Source organism: Lagopus muta, chromosome 12, assembly GCF_023343835.1.
Source record: "Lagopus muta isolate bLagMut1 chromosome 12, bLagMut1 primary, whole genome shotgun sequence".
NCBI classification, from domain to species: domain Eukaryota; kingdom Metazoa; phylum Chordata; class Aves; order Galliformes; family Phasianidae; genus Lagopus; species Lagopus muta.
In genome coordinates, this window is record NC_064444.1 from 2,046,284 (window position 1) to 2,067,398 (window position 21,115).

Sequence of the window (21,115 nt, forward strand, 5' to 3'; positions counted from 1 at the left end):
GTAATGCTCTCTAAGATGCTTGCAGAGAGACGGCGTCGGAGTGAAAAGCAGAATTATGATGATCTATACGTTGCATAATAAAATACATAAGTATTCCCAAATAAATGCAAGTAATCCAGTTAGTGCTCGCATGACTTTGTCACATACTAAATTTAACAGCTGTCTCCTTTATACATGCCTGCTGCTCGTGGCGTGCACTAAATCTTAATTCCCCAGCTAATTGACTTTCTCTCCATGTAAAGCGGTTCTTCCTCCACAGGCACTGATCTACTCACCTTTCTCAGTCGCAGGTGGGGATTTTGCTGGGGTGTTGCCCAACTCTGAAACTGGACAGTAGGTCAGAGGGGCTAAATTCTAGAAACCACAGTCAAAATAAGCTTGAATTTGTCCCTTTGTTGCCTAATCCTGCAATGACCACACTGGACTAATGCCGTTGTTTGCAAGGACTTGATGCCCCCTGCACCTCATTTCAGCCGTTAGAAGTCGTGCCTCTGCTGGAAGATGCTCCATTAGGTTTCCTCTGCCACTGATGGATGAGTGTGGGAGAAGGATCAACACATCCCAACGTAATGGAAATGGGCTCAGTATTGACGCACGCAAATGCGAAGGGGCTTTGGAGGATGGCTACAGCTTCTAAATCTTATCTTAGCCCACAGAGCATCCAAACAGGATGGTGTCAGAGGCGTTTCAGCACGGATGTGGCTGGGAAGAGCCAAAGGGGGATGCTGGGGTGGATTGGAGCTCCTGAGACCCATGGGTCTGTTCTGATCCACGAGCGGCTTTGGGCTATTGCACTTATTGGGTTTTGCCAAGCTGACTCACTGCTCTCCTAGACCGGGCATGCAATCAAACTGGCAGGAGGCACTGGCAGGAGGCAGGGGGAACAGCAACCAAACATTGCTGCAAATCTTTGCAGATCTCTTGTGATTTGGCCAGAAGTGACAGGGGAAAGGATAATACCTGCGAGCGCCTCGTAATGCCAAGTTTATCGGCTCCGGCTAATCTATAAGAAGCTGGAATAAACTGATCTGAAAGGAAGAATGTGGCTTTTCAGGAATGCCAACAGCGACTCCTGCTCGGCTCTGTGTGCACTAAGAGCTGAGAGGGCTTTTGCTGCAAAACTCAGGGCTGGGTTAGCCATAAAGGAGTGAGCTTTTGTTGGGAAGAAACAAAGGAAAGATAAGACCAGGCAAGGCTTGAGCGGTGTCTATGCTAACAGAGAGCTCTGGCAGGAGAACAAATTAGGCTGGAAATTTGTGGACCATTGGAAATACTTCTGGAACGGAGTCTGCTCAGGAGTGGTAAAGGTGATGCTCGGGTTCATCAAAGCGTGGGCTGATGAGAGAGCCATCCTCCGTGCTCCTTTTTCCCTGGTGTTCCTGTAAGGAAAGCAGACTCTCTTCTGAGAAAAAAAGAAGTAACAGACTTTTTGAGGAAAACCTGGCCGGGGCCAAAGGCAGTTGTGTGGAAACTGGGAAATCTGCATCGTTTGTGGCATAAATGTGACGAAGAATCACATGGGCAACATTTCTGAGCAAGGAGGGCTCTTTCCCAAAATTCATATGGCAGCTGTTGCTGGGGAATTCCATTTCCTTAGCTAACAAAGCCGTCCCTTGCTCAGAGGGATCCTGGCACGCCAGGGAATCACAAAACTGCTGCTGTGCTGCTTCTGTGTGTTGGGGTGGAGACGGCCAGCAATTCCCCCATGGCAGAAAGCTTGGCTCTCGTTGGCATCTCCATCACTGCCCCTTGAACTGCCCGATCCTACAGCAAAGCCATGCTGCAACATCTGACAGTGTTCAGCTAATGATCAGAACTGTTCCTAAGGCCTTCTCCTGTGCAGTGTTTTGGGGCCTGATGAGGAGCTCTGCTTGCCCATAGGCACACACAAGCAGTGCGGATGGAGTCACGCCGGCAGTGAGCTCATCCCAGGCCATAATGAGCAGCCTCAAGTTTTCCTAAGGGAGCAGGCTGGCTCCATTGGATTCACTTTGTCTCTCAGGTCAATATGTAATCAGGCAGCTTTTGTGTTTTGCTTTTTTTTTATTATTTTTTTTTTTCCCCCTCCAAATGCATCTTTATCCTCCTATTGGAGGAACGTTTTCTCCCTCCATTACAGAGGGTCATGCATTTTTCAAATGGCAAAATTCAATTAACACACGGTAGCTGCTAGAAAATACTTTGGGGAAAATTCAGTGAGAGCGTTTCTCGAGGCACAGAAGTCTCAGGGCTCTGCTTTCCTGTTTGGTGGCTGCCTTGGGGCCGACCGCCCGCGTGCACAAAGCTTGCTCGGCTGCAGCATGCTCAGCTGCATTGAGTTGGCTGGGGTTGTTTCACACTCCCATTAGCACAGCTGAGAGCAGGATCTGGCCCTAATTGCAGCAAGCTGAGATGCACTGAGAGCTGTAAAGCAAAAGTCCCTGAGTGATCAATGCCAGTAAACCAACCCTAGAGCTGAGGGGAAGGGGGTGAACACCAACGCAGCCCCAGTCAGGGCAACCCAACCCCTGCATGGGACCTGCCTCCACCCCAGGGCTGCCTCAAACTCCGATGCTTGGCCACAATTCCCACTCTCCTCCATGGGACAAATGGGGACTGAATTATTAATAGCTGCTGCAGACTGTCTGGCTTCTACCTCTGCGGGAGCACGGCTGATTTAGGGCAGAGCGTGGCCATGTGGTGCTGCTGGGGAGGGCTTCAAACCCATCTTGCATGCCTGTGCCCACAGGGCTCCGGCTCAGCATCCTTTCCCATCCCACATCCAGCACCCTGCTGGCTCTATAAGACCAGCCCCATAGCTGGGGTGGCTGCGACCCGGGGCTGGGCTCTGTCTAGACGCTTCCTTCAGGGAGTTGAGAGATGGCAGCAATTAACAACCTGTTTGTTATTTTCACTATCTGGCATTTATTGCCCTGATAAAACCCACTCTTAATTCCAGCTTGACTCTTTTCACAGCTCTCCTGGTTGGGTTGTTATTGCACTAGGCTTGCCTTGAGTGATTTGTGAAGGCAGTAATACAGTGCCGGTGTTCAGGGGGTGGAATATTAGACTCACCAATTAGCTATCTGCACATAAATTCCCATTTACCTGCTTATCACAAGCATATCTGCCTCGCCTGCTTCCTCCATCTACTTTTTCCTTTACCATCCCTCCCCTGTTGCTGGAATGCTTAATCAAGGAGCAAAAAGCAGCTAATGTGACCCCCTGACATGACATAATGCAGCCAAAAGCTTCTGTAGCCAGACAAAGCAGGAGCTGTGCATAGCAAGGGGAGCACCTGGCTGCCCAGCTCCAGCCCAAGGTGGAGATTTGGGGTGGGGGACTGAAACCCCATCCCCCAAACCTGAGCTCTGCGTGGGGCATTCCCAGTGATGGGGAGCTCTGCTGCTCCCATGCTGGGGTGAAGCAGGGAAATTCTCATCATCTTCCTTCTGTGGAGCTATTCATTGTTGCCCAAGAAATACGGAGAAATGTGGAAAACGCCTTGGTCAAAAGCCCCAGTCTGATTTTCCCTGTGCCATTCCTAAGCACTGCAGGCAGCAGGCACCTGTGTCCCAGCCTGAGGCTCTCCTAAAGTCATGGAAACGTGGCAATGGGGCCAATTTCCATAGAGCTCCTTTGCTCCAGGCTCCCGTGCCAGTTCTCCTCCAGCTCTGTGCTTTTCAAGCTTACAGATGAAGGAAGAACCCACCAAAGCTGCATGTGCAGCCCCCTGGACCCTGAGCCAGATCCTTCTCAGGGCAGGACTAAAAAGGCTTAACGCCTCCATCCTCTCCAGCTCACCTTATTGCCATCATCCCAATTCAGTCACAGGGATGCTTGTATTTTTTTTGTTATCCCTATCAGTGCTAAACAATAAGTGCCAGCCTGGCACAGCCAAATATATTTCAGAGGGCTGGGGCATATGGAATCATATAATCATGAAGGTTGGAAAGGCCACTAAGATCATCTAGTCCAACCATCAACCCATATGGGGTGGGTGGACGGCTCTGGTACCCAATGGCAAATTTACCACTGTTGGCCAGGATGCTCTGCAGTATCCTTCCCAATGAAAGGACAAGCAGAACAGGCCGACCCATGCATCTCTCTCCTGGTGGATTTCCTTCTTTTCCTTTTTGCTCCTTGCAAGGGCAAAGTGAATGGATCTTTCACACCCAAGACTGTGCGCAAGCTGCTGTGAGACGTTATTTACAGCTCCTGAGATAATTAACATCTGGAGAGGGAGTCTCATCTCCTGCCATCTGTCACTTGTAACGAAGCTACAGAGGATGGGGGTGAGTGATGAAGCTGGGCAGCACCTGCCTGTCCTGGTGCTTTGGTCCTACTGGCCCAGAGCATGCAGGAGTGGAGCTTTGCCTTGAAGGAAGTACAACATTGATGGAGAATGGAGACAGGTGGGAACAAATCCAGCTCCAGGTATGGAGTTTCCCATCTTCTTATAAGCTGGAAACATTTCAGATATGGTGTGGCTGTGGCATGGGCTGCCCAAAGAAGCTGTGGGTGCCCCATACCCGGAGATGCTCAAGGCCAGGTGGATGGAGCTATGGGCAACCTGACCTGGTGCCTGGTTCAGTAGTTGGCAACCAGCCCACAGCAGGGAGTTGGAACTGGATCGTCTTTGATGTCCCTTCCAACCCAACCGTTCTGTGATTCTCTGCTTGCAGCAACGTTGGCAGGTTCATCAGCTGCTGGAAAATGATGGCAGGTGATGCAAGACCTGCAGGAACGCATTTGGAGCAGGGTGTGGGAAGAGTAGGCTTCAAGGAAAGGGAAGAAATGGGCAGAAGAGATGCGGAGATGTTCTCTTCTTCCAATCACTGAGGGTTGGATGGGGCAGGTTTCCATGTGTTGGTTTTTTTTTTGTATAAGTACCCAGGTACATCATGGAAAAGGCCCATTTGAATGATGAGAGGAGAAATGGGAAACATTAAGCTCCCTCTGGTCCCTGCTCTTGTCGAGTGCCTGCAGACAGCCGTCCACGCACACATCCCAAAGGCACAAACACTCCTCTAACCCTGAGCAAAAATAGCACGTTACAAACGATCCTGCCACTTCCAGGCAGGAGGCAAAACAGGTTGGAAGAAATCACTAACAACCCTTGGCAAGAAAGAGAAGAAGAAAGAACCAAGAAAAAGCAAACGAAGGCACAAAATCTCAGAGGAACCTGGGCTCTGCTGGATCCTCTGCACACTGCAGATCTATACTGTCTGTATTAAATGCAAAAACAGAGCAGCAGAAAAGCCCGACATCGATGCCGCATTTGGGTGGAGATTTTTAAATGCACAGCAGGCCAAGTTAGAGCTCCCAGAGCAGCCATAACTCAGCCTGCTTGGACACGTGTAGCATTTAGTTTGGCTGTGCATGCTGCTAACTGTAATGACTCCAGGCTGGATCCAGCATTCCTATTGCATCTCTCTGTCTCCAGGCGAGCCGGCTCCAACATGGCACCGCTTGGGGCCTCCTCCATCCCTGTGCATAGGGGCAGCTGGTTATTTTGGGAGCCACCACGGATTCGACAGGTGGCACAGAATCATAGAATCACATAGAATCAGAGAATCATTAAGGTTGGAAAAGACCACCGAGATCGTTTAGGCCAACCATTGACCCACCCCACTACGTCCACTAACCGTGCCCCCAAGGCATGACCACGGTGGGGCTGTGCAGGGTGTGGATAGGGGGCTTGGTGTGATGCCAACCATCCACCTGCAGGTGGTCATGCCCTGCAGAGGTGGGATCAGGACTGGATCACCCCAGTCAATAATGAAAGCCAACCTTCTGGAGATAGATAAAAGGCTGGTAGAAAATCCTGGCTTAGTGGGGACCTGGGGGATGGCTGCCCCGTGCTGCAGGTTGAAAGGGTTTGGTGGACCTTCAGCATTCCTCACGAGAAGGCTCCCTAAAACAGCCCATTCCTCCCCATCTTTCACACTGACCTCCTCAGCTGGCTGATGGCACACATGGGATAAAGAGTGGGGTAGAAACTCCAACTCCAGAGATGGAAAGGGCAGAACAGAGAGAGGAATTCAACCTCGGCATGGGCACAGGGAGCTGGGGGAGCCCCTGATTGGACTCCAGGAGAGCCCCAAAGCCCATCCATGAGCCATCGGCACAGCCTGGCCCCTTGGGACATGTTGGAGCACTTGGAAGAAGAGGATGTGGGGAAGTCCAGCAAAAAGTTCCAGGTGAAGGAGAAGCTTACGGGCAGGAAAAGCAGATCCATCCATTTAATTTCAGTTTCATTTTGATGCCCGGAAAAGAATGAGTCAACCCAAATTCTGAAGCAAAACAACAGAACCACGAGGAAAAAGCCTTTTTTTCTTTCCCTAACCCTTTTTACCCCTTTTGGGTTTTGGCTGAATTGCTTTGGCAGTTTCACAAGTTTTGGTCTCCTCAAGCAAAACAGACATTTGGCAAACAAGATTCCCAGGCAATTTTTGTATTTATTTTGTATATATATGTTATTATATATATATATGTATTATATATATATTTTTTTCTGCTGTGGGAGCTCCTGAAGCCTGAAAGACACAGCATGATGTTGAGCTCAGGAGCCATCCTCTGCCTGTAGGATGTGATTGAGAGGGATGCTCTGTGACATGCCTCTGGCCACGCAGCATTGCAACCAGCCAACACTCAGCAGAAACCCACCCACACCGCAAAGCAAACTGCAATAAAGCTTGTCCAGAGCCAGCAACAGACTTGTATCACTGAACTTCATATTGTAGTTCCAGCACAGGCTGGAGCTGGGCCAGGACATGGAGCTGACACGGCTCTGGCAGTGCTGACGGATGCTCTCCAGCTGCTGGAGGAGTGGTGTGAGATATCCGGCCTCACCCTCTGGGATTTCTCTGCTGCCTCCAGGTCTGTGGGGTGGGGAGAGCGGCTCGTTTCTGTGCAATAGGGCAGGGGGGATGGACTGAGATGGTCCAGTACTTTGAGTGATGGGGTAGTAAGGCTGTAAGAGATGCTCAGAAAGCAAACAAGCTGTGATGGGCACAGCTCTTGGTACTTCACTGAGGTGGAGCTGGGGGTAATGGGAAGCCAGACAGTGCTGTGAGGGACGTGACAGCATCATCTCCATCTCCACAGCCACCTCCAGCTCCTCCATTGCTGACTGTATAGCACACAGGAACCCACCCCCCCAGCAGCACCCCATTAACCCCACTGCTTAATGCCACCCTGGAAGGTGCCCAAGGGGACAGGGTGCCAACATCCCCCAGCACAGCTGAGCCCTGCACAGGCTTATGCTGAACGCAGATCCACAAAGCCCTACTAAATGCTCACCAGACACTAAAACACTGCAAAATATGTTGCATCAGGATGCTGCTGGCAGTCCCCACAGCTCCGTTCCCTTTGGGGATGGGAGGAGGGATAAAGCTGTTGGGTGATATTTCCCATCCTTTATGTGCTGCCTGAAGCTGACCCATCCTCGTGGGTTCCCACAGCCTGGATGGGACAGGCAGGAAGGAGAGGGACCCATGTTCAGCCCTGTGCAGCTGTTTTGGGGCTGCCCAGACCCTGCTGCTGTGCGAGCGCTGCCGGCTGCAGCCCCAATGGCTGTTGGAGAGGAAAAAAAAATGAAATACACATCTTCTGTGTTGCCACAGCAACGAGCAGCTCCTGCCTGCCTCAAACTTCAGAGCCCACCCAGGAGATGCTTTACTCCACAGATGTGCACCCCAAGCACCCCACAGCATCCTCTGGTTGGGATGCAGCCCCTTGTCACGCCTTGAGGATGGCAGGCAGCCCCAGATCTGCTCTTCCCCTAAGGCAGAGCCCATGAAAATCTCCACTTAAGCAACTGGCATACAACAGGGGAAGGGATTCAGAGCTCGGGGGAGAATCTGGGCTTTTAATTATTGATGCTTCACCTCTGTGCTGTGGTGATGAGAGACAGAGCAGACAGACGCAGGCTTATAGCAGAGAAAGCATTTCTAGGATCCAGGTGAGTTGCAGATCCCTGCCCCAATCCTGCCCCATGCCTCTGGCATTGGAAAAAGTGCCTTCCAGGGCTGGAGCATCCCCCAGGAGATGGGGAGAAAATGGGGAGAGGCAGAAACTGCTGGGGAATCCCAGCTTGGAGCCCAAGGTGGGTAAAAGAAGCTGATTGAGGAGGCTGTGTCATCACTAAAAGGGGATTTTAGGGTGCTCAGCACCCTGAGGAATTGGGACCTTGCTTAGTCACAACTTCAAGGGGATAATCGTTGGATCCATGGGTTAAATCCGCCAGGGATTTCCAAGGGGGGAAATTCACTTAGCGAGGTCCGTGGTCAAATCCTTTAATTTCCTGGATTAGGGAGGCAGGACGGTTTGTTGTTTGTCCTGCATGGACAAGGAGACACAAATCTCATTCCTGTAGGATTTCCTTGGGGAATGGTCCCCCTGCTCCTCCCGAATTCACATCTTCGAATCTCTGCCAGTGGGGACAGCGATCCTTAACAACACCCACAAGGAAAACATGCAATATTTTTGCCCGGCTCTGCGTTTTCATCTCAGCTGCACTCCTGATATTGCTTTTGCCTCACTCCAGAGAGGAAACAGGGCTCGGGGCTGGGGGGGCTGAGGAGCATAGGGGGTTGTGGGGGGGTTGCTGCAGGGATGCACAGGGGTGGGAGGCTGGGGTGGGAGCAGCACAGCCAGCAGGGATGTGTGCCAGGGAGCCAAAAACGAGAGCTGGGAGATGAAAAGCAAGCAGGCCTCTCTCACAGGATGGGAAGGCAGCACTGGGGCTTGCTGCAGCATAGAGACACCCTATAGCTTGTGTATGTGGCATCACTGGGGTGCACCACACAGCAGCTCCTGTGGATGGGGGGGTAAGGGATGCCACAGCTATACACCACACTTGAGCCTGCTGCAGGATGTCCTGTGGCCCTGCCAGCTGCTATGGTGAGGATGAGGAGGGAGGAAGGCTCAGGGGCTGTGAGCCAGGCAGCTGCGCAGGGCTGGGGGAGGGGGGAGGATCCTCCCATAGATAGCTGAGAAAAGCAACCCTGTAATTTTTTTTCTCATTGAACAGCAGCAGAAAGGAGAAGCAGGGGATGGCTTTTGGTCCTCGCTGGCTTTTCTTCCCCCCCCCCCCCCCCCCCCCCCCCCCTTATGAAGAAGTGCTGCTTCACCTGAAACTATGGGGTGGCAGCACCCTGCTCCCTTCCCGCTGCCATCAGCATGAAGAAGAGCCTTCCCCAGCCTCCTCCTCCTCACCTCCTTCCATCACCCTGCACAGTAGAGGCAATGCCCTGCCCTGCTTGCCCTATGCCCCATGTCAGTGGGGACCCACATGGACTGGGCGGCTGCAATCATCCTGCACTGGGCTCATTCTGCCCCTCAGCTCAGCCCATGTACTAAGCTGGTAGAAGTGTTGGATTAAGAAGCAGGCAGGTGATCTGGGTGCCTGATGGGCTGCTGTGCACAGAGGAGGAGGAAGAGAGGGAGGAGAAAGAAGAGGAGGAGAAGGCAGGCACTGATTGAGCCCCCAGGGGATCACTTCTTGGGATCACTGCACTCCTAATCCTTCATCTCCCCCCCTCTCCTTGTGGTCCCATGGCAAAGTGCAGCCAGCTCTCCCATTCTGAGTCGCTCCTTCATCCTGCATTCCCCAAAAGCTATTCCTGCTCCACTGCTGCTATGACAGCCCCTCCAGCTGCACTTTGCCAGGATCGTGGCTCCATCCTCGCCCTTCCTATGCTATTCCATCACCACCTGGCAATGTTGGAAAGGGTTACACAAACCCATCCCACACACCTGCACCTTGGATTTGGGTTGATTCAGCTCAGTGAGAAGAGAAAGTGGTAGGAACAGTGAAGAAGGGAGTCGGGTCATGGCTGAAGAGCAGCAAAGGAGAGCAAATGAGGGTTTGTTTATTTGTTTTAAGAGGGATTACTTTGCAAAGCACTGCTTACCCGAAAGACAGCCAGCTCTCCCCATTCATACAGTGGGTGCTGCACTCAGCGTGGTGGCAGCTGGGGACACACTGCCTGTCCCTGTGTGAGCGTGCTGTCTGCTCCTGACCTCTGACATAGCTGCAGCAAGGTTTAATGCCTTAAGTCCTGCCTGAGCAGGAAGTTATTAGATCACACTGCAGGAGGATTTAAGGCAGTCACGATGTGGACAGTAGGGGCTGCAAGAGTGGGTAAGGATGAGATGCCCTGGGGGTGTTTGGGGAAGAGGAAGGCAGGAAGAAAACAGACTGCTGCAAAGGGAATTACCCCTGCCTGAAAGGTCACCACTGTCCCTCCCCTCTGCTTTCATCCCTGTCCTCAAGGAAAGGATGGGGAGTGTGGACAGGGATGGAGGGTTCCCAATGGGCACCACACAGCACCACCAGTGGCCCCATTGGTCCCGACAAAGGGGCAGTGGTGATGTTTTCTCCCAGTTCAGCTTTTCCCATTCCAGCTGCCAGCTCGTCCCACCATCCCAGCCAGAGGAAGGGGACGCACACAACCCTTTGCACCCCACATCCTCCCAGGCTCCATCCGCAGCGAATGGTGAGACAGGGCCGGGAGCCCCTGCAGGAGAGCCAGCACAACCCTGGGATCCAACACAGCCAAGCACAATCACAAAGCTGCAGGCACAGACCTGAGAGAGCATTAAGCAGCATCGTTACGGCTCGGCATTCTGCCGGGGGTGACATTACTGCAACTTGAAATGTTTGGGATCGGAACTGCCGCATCTATTCTTTTCTGTGGCTTTTGCCTGGGCTGCATTTCCATTTTCTAAAGAAAACACCTGCTTGGCTCAGACAACCTCCTGCACTTTGTTGCTTAGCACTCTGGGGCTCTTCTTGCCTTGCTGCTCCCCTCTGTGTGCCAGGTGTGGGGCACACGCAGAGCCCCAGCATCCTCCTTTACCCATCCTTCCTGGCTTCATTCGCTTCTTTTTTTTTCCCCCTCCGCTTTTACTTTCTGAAGTTGAATGACACCACGCTAATTTGCAGCCCGATTCCTCCTGAGGACGTTGAGCTTAATTATATTTTTCTCATCGTTAGCGAATGGCTAGGCTATAATTACACCTGGAAGCACGTTATTTAGGACTAACCCGAGAGCAGCATCCCCTCCAGTGCTACGGGACCGTGAGTGCGGAGCTGAGCGCGTCCCAGCGCTGCCCATCACACCAATGCCCATTTCTCTGATGGAAGTCCAACCTCTTCCTCCAAGACTCTGAGATGGAAGAGCCTGCTGGCTCAATGGCTGGATGTTGTGTTTTAGCTGCCCGTGGCACACCGGTGCCTATGGACACGGTGGGTATCAGTGTGTTACTGGGGAGATGGGGTCCGGTGTCTTCAGTGCATCCTTCTTCCAAGCGAGCTCATGCTTGGTGGGGTGGGGAATGAAGCACAAAGTGGACACCCAACACATTCATTGTAATGGGGCAGAACGGGGCTCCCCGGATTGGAAAAAACCAATAGCTCATATTGGGGAATATTGGGGAAGAGGAAGGCAGGAAGAAAAGAGTCTGCTGCAAAGGGAATTACCCCTGCCCGAAAGTTCACCTCCATCCATCCCCTCTGCTTTCATCCCTGTCCTCAGTCCTCAAGGAAAGGATGGGGAGTGTGAGCAGGAAGGATGGGGAGAAACATTTGTTTTCCAGCCCTGAACGCTGCCTCTTCTCACCCAATGACTTTACAGGAGCAGGAGGATAGAAAATGTTCTTTCCTTTTTAATTGCGTTAGGGAAAATTTAGGAGAATCATCTACGGAACCTGCAAACTGCTCCTGAAATGAGCTTACATTTCTGTGTCGCAGATCACATTGTGCTTTGTGCAGACCGAAACAACTTGAAGAATCCAATTTACTTGTCTTCAGCACACTATGTTTTTAGCCTACTTTCCTCAGGAAATGGGGCTCGCTTATGCGATTGTGCTGTTTATATATCTATACGCCATCACTCCCACACTAATAACTTCTGAACGTGTTGGCCAGTTCCAACCAAATCTGACAGAGAGGCTGAGTTTTCAAAAATACTGAATCCTCACAAATTTAATGAAATCTGTGGGTGGCCACATATTTTTCCCCCACCGAGGGAAAGGCTGTGCAGCGAATTCAGCCACATTATTAGACAGGAGAGCATACACATTCACGTGCACGCACGCACACAAAGCCTGTCCTGGAGGTTGATGGTAAGCCAGTGGCTCTCGTTGGTTTTACATGTGGAATATTGCACCTGTGAGCCCCAAAGGGCCACAAACAACCCTCTGCCAATGTACCTACTGCCTATTTTGTGCTTTTATTTCAGCTCGGACAATGCAATTTGGTGTGGGCACTGCAGGGGTGTGTTGATCCATTTAGAAGCTTGAAAATGAATCATGTTAATTATGCGGAAGCCTTTCTAGCCGGTCGTAAAACCTTGCTGTCTTCTGCTTCTGCATGCTGGGGTGCAGCCGAGAGCATCCGTGCAAGAACTATTACAATGGGAAAGAGCTCAACAAGAAAGCCTGTGCATTTCAGACAGAACAGGTTTCCTGCTTCCCACTTCCATTTGGCAAATTGCAAACACCACAGAGTCCCCAGCACCTTGAGTCTGCACAACACCGAGTCCCACTTCCTCTGTGCCTCCAGCAAATCCTAAGCCCCACAGGCATGCTTGAATGCAGCCAGACAGCTTGGCTCTTTGCTGCTAAGTTTTGGGGCTTTGACATGAGCCATTAATGCAGGTGGAAGGATGGGCGCCATGCGCAGACGCTACCCCAGCACTAATGCACTGCACAAGTCACGTTGGAATCTGCCATCCCCATCCCCATGTGCTGCACAGCAGAATCAATACAGGGCTTTTCAGCTCCCCCACACACCGGAGGCAATGTTTGTGCCATCAGAAGAGTAAATCCTGGTGTGGCCACGCTTTCTTGTGTCTGTTCTGGAGCAGGAAGGGTGAAGCTGGGAGGCGGCAGTGTGGGAGGAAGGGGTCACGATGCTCGTGAGCGATGCCAAACTTGGGCTGCATCTCTGCTGGGGTTATCCTTGAAGCACTCCCGTTCATTTATTTCTTTGCAGCTTTACTAATGACTAACGGGGTCTGCTGAGTGGCCCTAAATCCTATTTGTCCTTTCTCTGGATGCACACATGGTCATGGGTTCCATGTTCCCCATCTGATACGGGGGGAGAAGGTGTTTGTGCCCCAGATGGATCTGATTATTTTTCCTGCTGCTCCTCTCTCACAATTAGAGGTGGAGCCTTACATGCCAACAACTCATTAAAGCATTTCCAGCCTGTGGGGGTCACATCTCTCCCAGCTCCTGCTCTCATGGCGTTCCAGAACTGGAACCACCTGGGGATGCCCAGGCTCTCAGAAAGGAGATCTCCATTTCCAGGGTTCAGCCCACTGTCTCAAGACATTCACATCCTCTCATCACACAGAAAGATCTGGTCTTTCCTCTGCTCTGCAGTCTTTTCCCTACCTGGCATTCGAGTGGGATTTATTTTTTTTAAAGCTTTGACAACAGCTTGGTCCAACATCAGCTAGAAAACATCAAGTCCAAATATGCTCCCCAAGCAGGCCTGGGAGTCTCATTCACATTGCAGATCAGTCATCAGCAGACGTGCTGATAAAGATTTCAAGTGTGACACTGAATACAAATGATCCAGATCCAACAATTAATCCAGCACAGGAGACTGAGGAGCTGCCTGATTTTTTTCCCCAACCACCTGGGTTCTATGTGTAGCATTTGGTCAGAAAACAGAAAGAAAAACCCGTGCTTTAATAAACCACTCCCCAAAGTGCTGCAGAGATCCTTGATCTCAGCTGAAGAGCCTTTCCTCTTCAGCTCACCTCTCTTCTGGTTGCTCACTGCAGCTCACCATGCTCTATGCACATTCTGGGAGCTGGCTACAAGGCACTTGAGTCGGACATGATTTTAAGCTAAACTAGATATCACCCTGTTGTTTTTTCTTTCCTCCTCTTCTGCTGTTTTTCAGCCATATCTGATCCCTGAAATGGCACAGACCATCCTTAGGGTGGTTTCTCTGGGCTGTGTCAGAGAGAGGATTTGGGGAAACAGCACTGCAGGAGCCCTTCTCCTATCAGGGTGTGGAGAAATGGGGAAGACAGCCCAGGACCTCCCAAGTGACAGCTGCCTGTCCCACCCAGGGACTCAGAACCAATCCTACCATGCTGCAGCCACCCTCACGTGGCTCTCAGTGAGTGCACTGCTCCAGTTGACTCTCTATTGCTGTTCTGGGAGTCGTGCGCCCTCAACAGTGAGCACGAGGAGCAATTCAGCCTGGATCCATCCCGTTTTTGCGAAGAATCCACGAAGTTCACCCGTGCGTAAGCACGAAGGCTTGGCTTTGCACAGATCCAAGAAGCAAGCCCACAGACGCAGCCAAGGCTGCACCATCAACCAACACCCACCTCAACATCCCCCAAGCCTCCAGCTCCACAACGCCTCCCCCAAGCAACTATAAGCCTCTATAAGACACAAACCTCCTCCCACGTCCCCCCCACTGGGGCCGAGGTGCCCCGATGCCTACCTGGAGGCGGCGATCTCCGCTTTCTGCTTGGCGATGGTCGCCGCTCTCTCGGCCGCCTCCACGGCCCGATCCACCTTCTCGCGGATCTTGCTGGCCCGCAGCGGGATGAGGTTCTTCCTCTTGCCACTGACCAGGACGTTCTGCTTGTACTTGCCCTCCTCCTTGGTGCCATCGGGGAAGGTCATGCAGCCGTAGCCGTGACGCTTGTTGTTGGCCCACTCGCCCTCGTACTTCAGGCCGTCGGAGCGCTGGCTCACCCCAAAACCCGACCGCTTGTCGTTCTTCCACTCTCCAACGTAGATCTCAGTGGTGGTGGCATCAATGTCGTCTTCGATGACAGACAGCTCAGCCTCGCCCTCGCCCAAGCTGATGGTGGAGTTGATGTCGCTGGCGGTGGAGCTGACCGTGCTCATCCCGGCCTCGCTGCGGAAGGAGCTCTGCTTGCTCCGCTGGCTGGCCAAGGAGCTCTTGGACTCGGACTTACGGAGCTTGAGCCCGCTCAGCAGCGACCGGCGGAAGATGCCTTTCTTCTTGCTCTTGAGGATCTCGGCATCGCTGTGGGCCATGAGGACAAAACCACCTCGGGACACGGCGGGGCTGCCGGCCACCGCCGGCGAGGAGTCGGGGTGCAGGGCCGTGCCATTGGTGTGCTCGCTGCGCAGGGAGTTGATGGACGTCCTCAGGGGTGACCTGATGACCGCAGCCATGCCGTAGGGAACGCTCTGACGGACGCCGTACCCCTGGCGCATCCCTCCGACCCACTGGCCCTGATACGTCCCTGGGGAGGCAAAAGCAAAGAGCGGGTTCAAATTTTTTCTCCAAAAGTGTGGTGACACGCTGGGACGGCTGCCCAGGGAGGTGGTGGAGTCACCGTGCCCGGAGGTGTCGCAGGACTGTGGAGATGTGGCACTGAGGGACACGGTCAGTGGGTATGGCAGGATGGACTTGGTGACTTTAGTGGTCTTTTTCAACCTGAATGATTCTGTGATGCATCCTGTGGGAAGGAGTAGCATCAGCCTGCTTGAGCTGCTATTGCTGGGACCTGTTATTACTGGGAACATTTGGGCTCTGTAGTGGAAATGCTACTTTACAGTCTGAAGCAGTGATGGAGCACCTGGTGGGAAGGCAGGGCCAACCCAGGGCAGCTCAGGTGTAAGCAATGTACCCAAGTGATTGGAAGGGCTGAAGCCAGGAGCCACCCCGTCCCAGAACTCATTTAAGGATTGACAGTGGAGATGAGAGCATCTCTTGCTGGAGATCCCTGCCTACTTGAAGCTTTCAGAAGGTAAGCAGTTATTTTTCTTCATTTCTGTATCTCTGGCTGCTGCATTTGGGCTCATTCTTAATTTGCAAGAGCCAATGGCTTTGCCACCCATTATAGACTCCCAGTAGCGAAGTGCAGCTCCAGATCCCAACCCCATCTCTACAGTCATAGTATCCCAATGTGGGAAGAAAGTAAAATATCTGAGTCAATTTGCGGGTGTGCACTTTAGCTGTTAGGAACCAGACGAGGCACTGGGGCAAACGGAGCCTTCTTCCCCTGGGCTGCCCTATAGATCCAGCCTGAATTTGGAAAAGGAAAGTGCAGGGAGGCTGGGATTGTCATCCAGGAGCAGACTCCATCCCGTCTGCTGCCGGCAGTGGTGAAAGCAATTGGTGTATTACCATGTATTTTTTTTCTGTACATCATGCTTTCATCCAGTATGCAGCGGGAGGGAGAGGCTCTATAGAAATAAAAGCCTCATGGGGATATATCTGTGTGGTTATTATTCTCAGAAACGTGCCCCTGCTTGAACTCCTCCATTTGCGTGGGCACTTGCTGGAGTTACCTAACTGGCAGTTTGCTGGGATGCACGCTGCATCTTGCTGTGCCTCGGGTTAAAGCCATCCGTGCTGGAAAATGGAGCCACAAGAAATCAATCCCAGGTAGGAAAACACCACCCAAGCACAATCAGCATGCCCTGTGTACTGCAATGTGTAGTGGTAATCTGCTGCTCTCCTGCCCTGGGGTTGCAATCCCATCCCGTTGGCACGCTTTGTCATGTTATCCCTATCAGTTGAACTGCACAGCTTGTTTTTATTCTTAGGTCAGCTTTAATCTTTTTGGGGCTGTCTCACAATGCAGTGATTCACCACCTGGCTAAGCCCTCGCTGGGTGGATTTGCAAGCCCTGGGCAGACTCTGAGCCCAGCCTGGGGCAATGCCAAAGTAGGGTCCAGCACTGTGTGGTATCAGGGCAAGGGAGACTTAAATAGCCTTAAAATAGTGCCCCCATGTGAAACAGCCCTGATAACAACAGCCCAGCAGATCCCCTCTGGCTCAGACTGATAGAGGCTTTCCATCCTTGCTCTGTGTGAAATGCTCTTTGCCCTTAGCCATCAGTACCTGTTGGATCCTCCTGAGCTGGGCAGTGGCTTGCCTTTCCCATCTGAATGACAACTTGCACCACCCTTCTGCAGGTTTAAAGGCATTTTATACACAGGGAAAAGCAGGAAGTGGTTAAGGCTGCTGTCTTTTCCCAGCACGGTTCCCTGTGTACACCCCCAAAAAATGCTTTCTCCAAGCAAAGATTGCCTTGGAGAAGGGTCACTGGGAGGATTTGCTCAGGATTTATAGGATTAGAGCTGGGAGGGAGGCAGAATGCTGGGATTAGGACTGGCACCTGCAGGGCAGGGTGAGGAGCAGAGCTTGGGCACAGGGCAAACAAGGGACAGACAGCAAGACAGACAGCAGGATGGACAGCAGGCATCTTGGGGGGGGACATGGGACATGTCTTCTGGTTGGATTTGAGCATGTGAGGGGCAGGGAGAAAAGTCCTTGCGTATTGTCTATCAGAGTCTTCAATCTGATTCCCAGCCCCAGGAAGCTCCCAAGGTTTCCCCCTCTCCTTGCAAGCCCATGGCTGAAAAACCAGGTTAAAATGAAGCACTGTGGAGCAAGCAAGGCCCTTTGCTGAAAGCCAGAGATGGTGGCAAGGAGCAGAACAAAGCAGGCTCAGGGCAGGCGTGACAGCACATCTCAGCTGGAGTGGAGGCAGCAAATTGGTCACAGCAGGTTCCTGCTGCAGCAAGGCAGAGGTGCCCAGGAAGCTGTCATCTCTGCATGGCCTTAAAGCCTACTCCTAAAGCTGCATGACTGCCAGGAGCAATCGCTGCATCTGCTTGGCAAGGTTAAGTTTTCTAAGCAGAGGATGCAGGGATTTGAGGAGAGCTGCTCCATCGGCCAGCCCGTCCTGCTACTGCACTGCCAGCGTCTCAGAGCTGCTCCCAGCACAGCAAAACCCAAACCTCACATCTGCCTCCCTCATAGGTGGACGATTGCCAATGGGGATTGCCTCCCTGACGGCCTCTGGGACATCTGCATATCTTCGTGGACACCTCCAGATCATGGAGCTGAGTTCCCTCCCTCCTCCCTCTTTTGACTTTATTACCTCTTAAACCCCTCAATATCCCAGGATTTGGCCACGAAGGCTGGAAGCTCTCAGAGCCATCTGATCTGCATTGCTAAGCACTGTCACCTCCTCCCCTTGCACCACCTGGCTTAACCTCTGCCCTCTCACATTTGCAGATATGTGCACAGAGCTTAATCTCACAAGGAGCTGGGAGACTCTTTTTTTTTTTTTCCCCTGCAGAGGAAACAGGATTTTATTGCTTTCCACTCTCTGTGCCAGGATGGACCAGCTATGGCTGTTTTGGAGCTGGGGTGCTGCAAAATGCAGTGGGACTAAGGATGTAGCAAGACAAGCACTTCTGATGAAGAAAAACCCAACCTGAGCTGCAGAGCACCTCCAACCTCAAGGATTGCAGAGGAAGCATAGGAGGCAAAGCATCTACTGCTTGCTGTGCTAACACAACCAAAGTTACATCCATTTCTGTAGCTCTTCCCTTGCTATCAGCTCTTGCAAAGTGCTTCCTAAAGCACGAATTGCATGAGATTAATGGGGTGATTACACAGGGGGAATGCAGCATCCCGAGGGCTGGGTGCAAGACATGGATGAGAGCAGATGCACAGCATCTCAGTCACCGCTGCCCTGCTGAAAAGAGGGACAGATCCTGCGCTGCGAGTGAGAATTTTGTCATAATTTATCATAATGGCAGCAAAATAATGGCCCATGGGGATAAGCAGAGAGTTGTGTGCTGACTTGCAGTGGATTTACCCCAGGGAAGACTTCTTGACTCTCAGAGCAATTACTCTGGCAGGACTTGGCCCAGAACCAGGCGATGCCAAGAAGAGTGGGGCTGCAGGCACACACATGAACGCGTCCGGAGGGGATAACCTGAGGCTAGAAGAAAATAAATGAAGTCATCCCAAATGATGGCTCAGCGAGAATGTTCCTCCACCAGAAAGAGAAGCTGGGTCGTGAAGAAGGAAACGGGATCACAGAGAAGATGGGGAAAGTTGGGAGGGAATGGAAACACGGAGAGAAGATGGGTGATGCTGTCACTGGCCACTGGCACATGTGGTTTGGAGTCTGGTGGATTCTTGGCTCGCTCCCCTTGGAGGAAGGCTGGCTGCTTTCCAAATGGCTTTTCAAGCTCCCATGGGAATTTCCATCGCCCTCAGGACCGTGTGGAACCACAAGGTATAAGTCCCATTGCTGAATCTCCAGCAGCTTGGATGTTGTAGAGAAATGACAAGCACCAAAGAGTAATCTAATTTGTTGCAGTTATTCAGCGCTTTCTCAGCACTTGGCTCAGGAAGTGGAAATTCATTCTGGGAAGAGCGCAGGAGTCTGCAGGCGGCTCCTGTTGTCCCCACAGAGCCACCAGACACTGGGGTTGGCCCTACAGCAGGGCAGGGAACCTTGCACCTCACAGAAATAGGAACCCAGAGCAGAGCCCTCGCATTCCCTGCTGCAAATGGGATCATGCAGCAGCGCTCCTGCAACGTGGATGGGAAGAGGGAAGACCAATTTGATGGGTTTTTTGTTGTGTTTTTTTTTTCAAAATGCTCTGGAAGGAGCTGAGGCACTGCAGACACCAGGAAGAATGATGTGTCTCATCGTTTGCTTCTTCATTTGCCTCTTCATCTCTGCCAAAGAGTTCTGGGGGTTTTGGCTAAAGGAGAAGACTTGTCTCTGTCCCTGTCTCATTGGAAGTGGCAACAAATGCACAGCTTGGTGTTGCCATGCAGAGAATGCCACCAGAAGCCTCACTTCATCAGTGCAAGTTGGCATCTCTTGCCAGATAATACCAGGGAAGGAGAGATGAATGCCCCCACTTGGCCTTTCTAACCCAGATACAATCTATGACACAAGGTGATGGCCAGGAACCATCCCCCTGTTGTGTGGGGAGAGCCTGTATTGCTGCCTGCTGCCCCAAGCCAGGGGGCCACCTGTGATCCACAACCTCATCTTGCTGCTGGGGAAAGCCATCAAGATCTTGTGAAGGCCAGCAGCAATGTCCAAAGACGTCAGACAAATAAGCAATGTTCAGACAAATCTGGGGTTTCCTTAGGATCCATCTGAGCAACAAGCAAATGATGGAGGCTGCCAGGGGTAAGATGGGCCGTCTGCATCCCTGTAGCATTCACAGGGCTCCCCTGGGCTGAAGGTGGAACTGCCTGCTTGACCACAAACTTGGTCTGCCCGCAGTGGTGTTGGAAGGGGACAGGACATCAAAACCTATGGGGCTGCAATGGCTGCATTTTCTTTCCTCCTTCCCTCCCTCCCTCCCCCATACCCAAGGAGCTGCCATGTTGCAGGCTGCTGAGTCCTTTGGCTCTGCTCCAGGAAAATCATTAAGTATGAGCTTTAGGGATTGCAGACTGCTCGCTTGCTTCCCCCAAACCAAGCCCGCCAGCTCGGTGTCAGCAGGACAAAGCCCTGGCAGGGGCAAAGCACAAGGGAGCTTTGTGTGGATCTGCCCTGCCTTGCTCCGCTTCACTTTCTCGCATTGAGAAATACAAATAGCTCAACTTTGTGTATCAGTCTGAGGGCTTTCCAGGTGAGCTTAGCTGCCTGGGCTACCATACAACGCAGGGCCATCCCCAAAGCATGGCCAGAGCCACCTGGATTGGTGGCTGTGTTGGATGAAGGCTGTCACCCAAACCTGCCAGCCTGTTTCTGCAACTCAGTGCAGCTCTGAACTGTGGTCTGTGCTGTCCGAAGCGCCCGTCTGCTGTTCACAACCCAGCAGAAGCAATTAGGAATTGTAAATTGCTGGTTTATCTTGTGAAGGATCCTTCCTGGGATGCTCACCCTCCTCTCTTATCGCTGACTAACACCACGTATTAATTAAAGGCATCCGATGGCAATAATTAGGCCAATCTCTTGAATTCTGACACAGAGAAAGTGGAGAGGAGAAAAGAGGGTAGGAATACTCCCCAAGGATGTCCAAAAACCATGGATATGTGGTACTGAGGGATGTGGTTATGGGCACGGTGGGTTGGGGTTGGACTTGGGGATCTCAGAGGTCTTTTGCCATGATAAAAACATGGAGATGCTTCTGCTGTGGCAGCCTGGTGGGTTGTTTGCTGCAAATACGCTTGGGTAAGTGCTTATACAGAGGAGGATAGAAGGTATGGATTTTTGAGTATGTAAATATGATCTGCAGGCACAAACACGTGACAGATGTTAGTCATTGCTTAATGTGAGGCTGGGTACAGGCGTGCAGGATGGGCACAGGGAGGGGAGAAGGGAGAGATGGGATTGGA

At 52.0% G+C, this 21,115-nt stretch overlaps 1 protein-coding gene and 1 long non-coding RNA gene across 3 annotated transcripts in view; one reads left to right on the forward strand and one right to left on the reverse strand.

Annotated features, from left to right (window-relative positions):
- Positions 1 to 21,115, reverse strand: part of JPH3 (junctophilin 3) — a 42,911-nt gene that overhangs the window by 14,662 nt on the left and 7,134 nt on the right. Inside the window, exons 2-3 of one of the 2 annotated variants that reach the window (XM_048959059.1) lie at positions 14,462 to 15,239; positions 1,263 to 1,379 (exon numbers count right to left, since the gene is read on the reverse strand). In XM_048959059.1, the coding sequence (XP_048815016.1) occupies positions 1,263 to 1,379; positions 14,462 to 15,239 (895 nt within the window). The remainder of the gene's footprint in view (positions 1 to 1,262; positions 1,380 to 14,461; positions 15,240 to 21,115) is intronic. The other variant, XM_048959061.1, reaches the window with a different exon arrangement.
- LOC125699495 (uncharacterized) lies at positions 15,643 to 20,832 on the forward strand. The gene is made up of 3 exons (XR_007379583.1): positions 15,643 to 15,746; positions 16,238 to 16,387; positions 17,318 to 20,832. It is a non-coding gene; the product is annotated as an uncharacterized LOC125699495 (long non-coding RNA).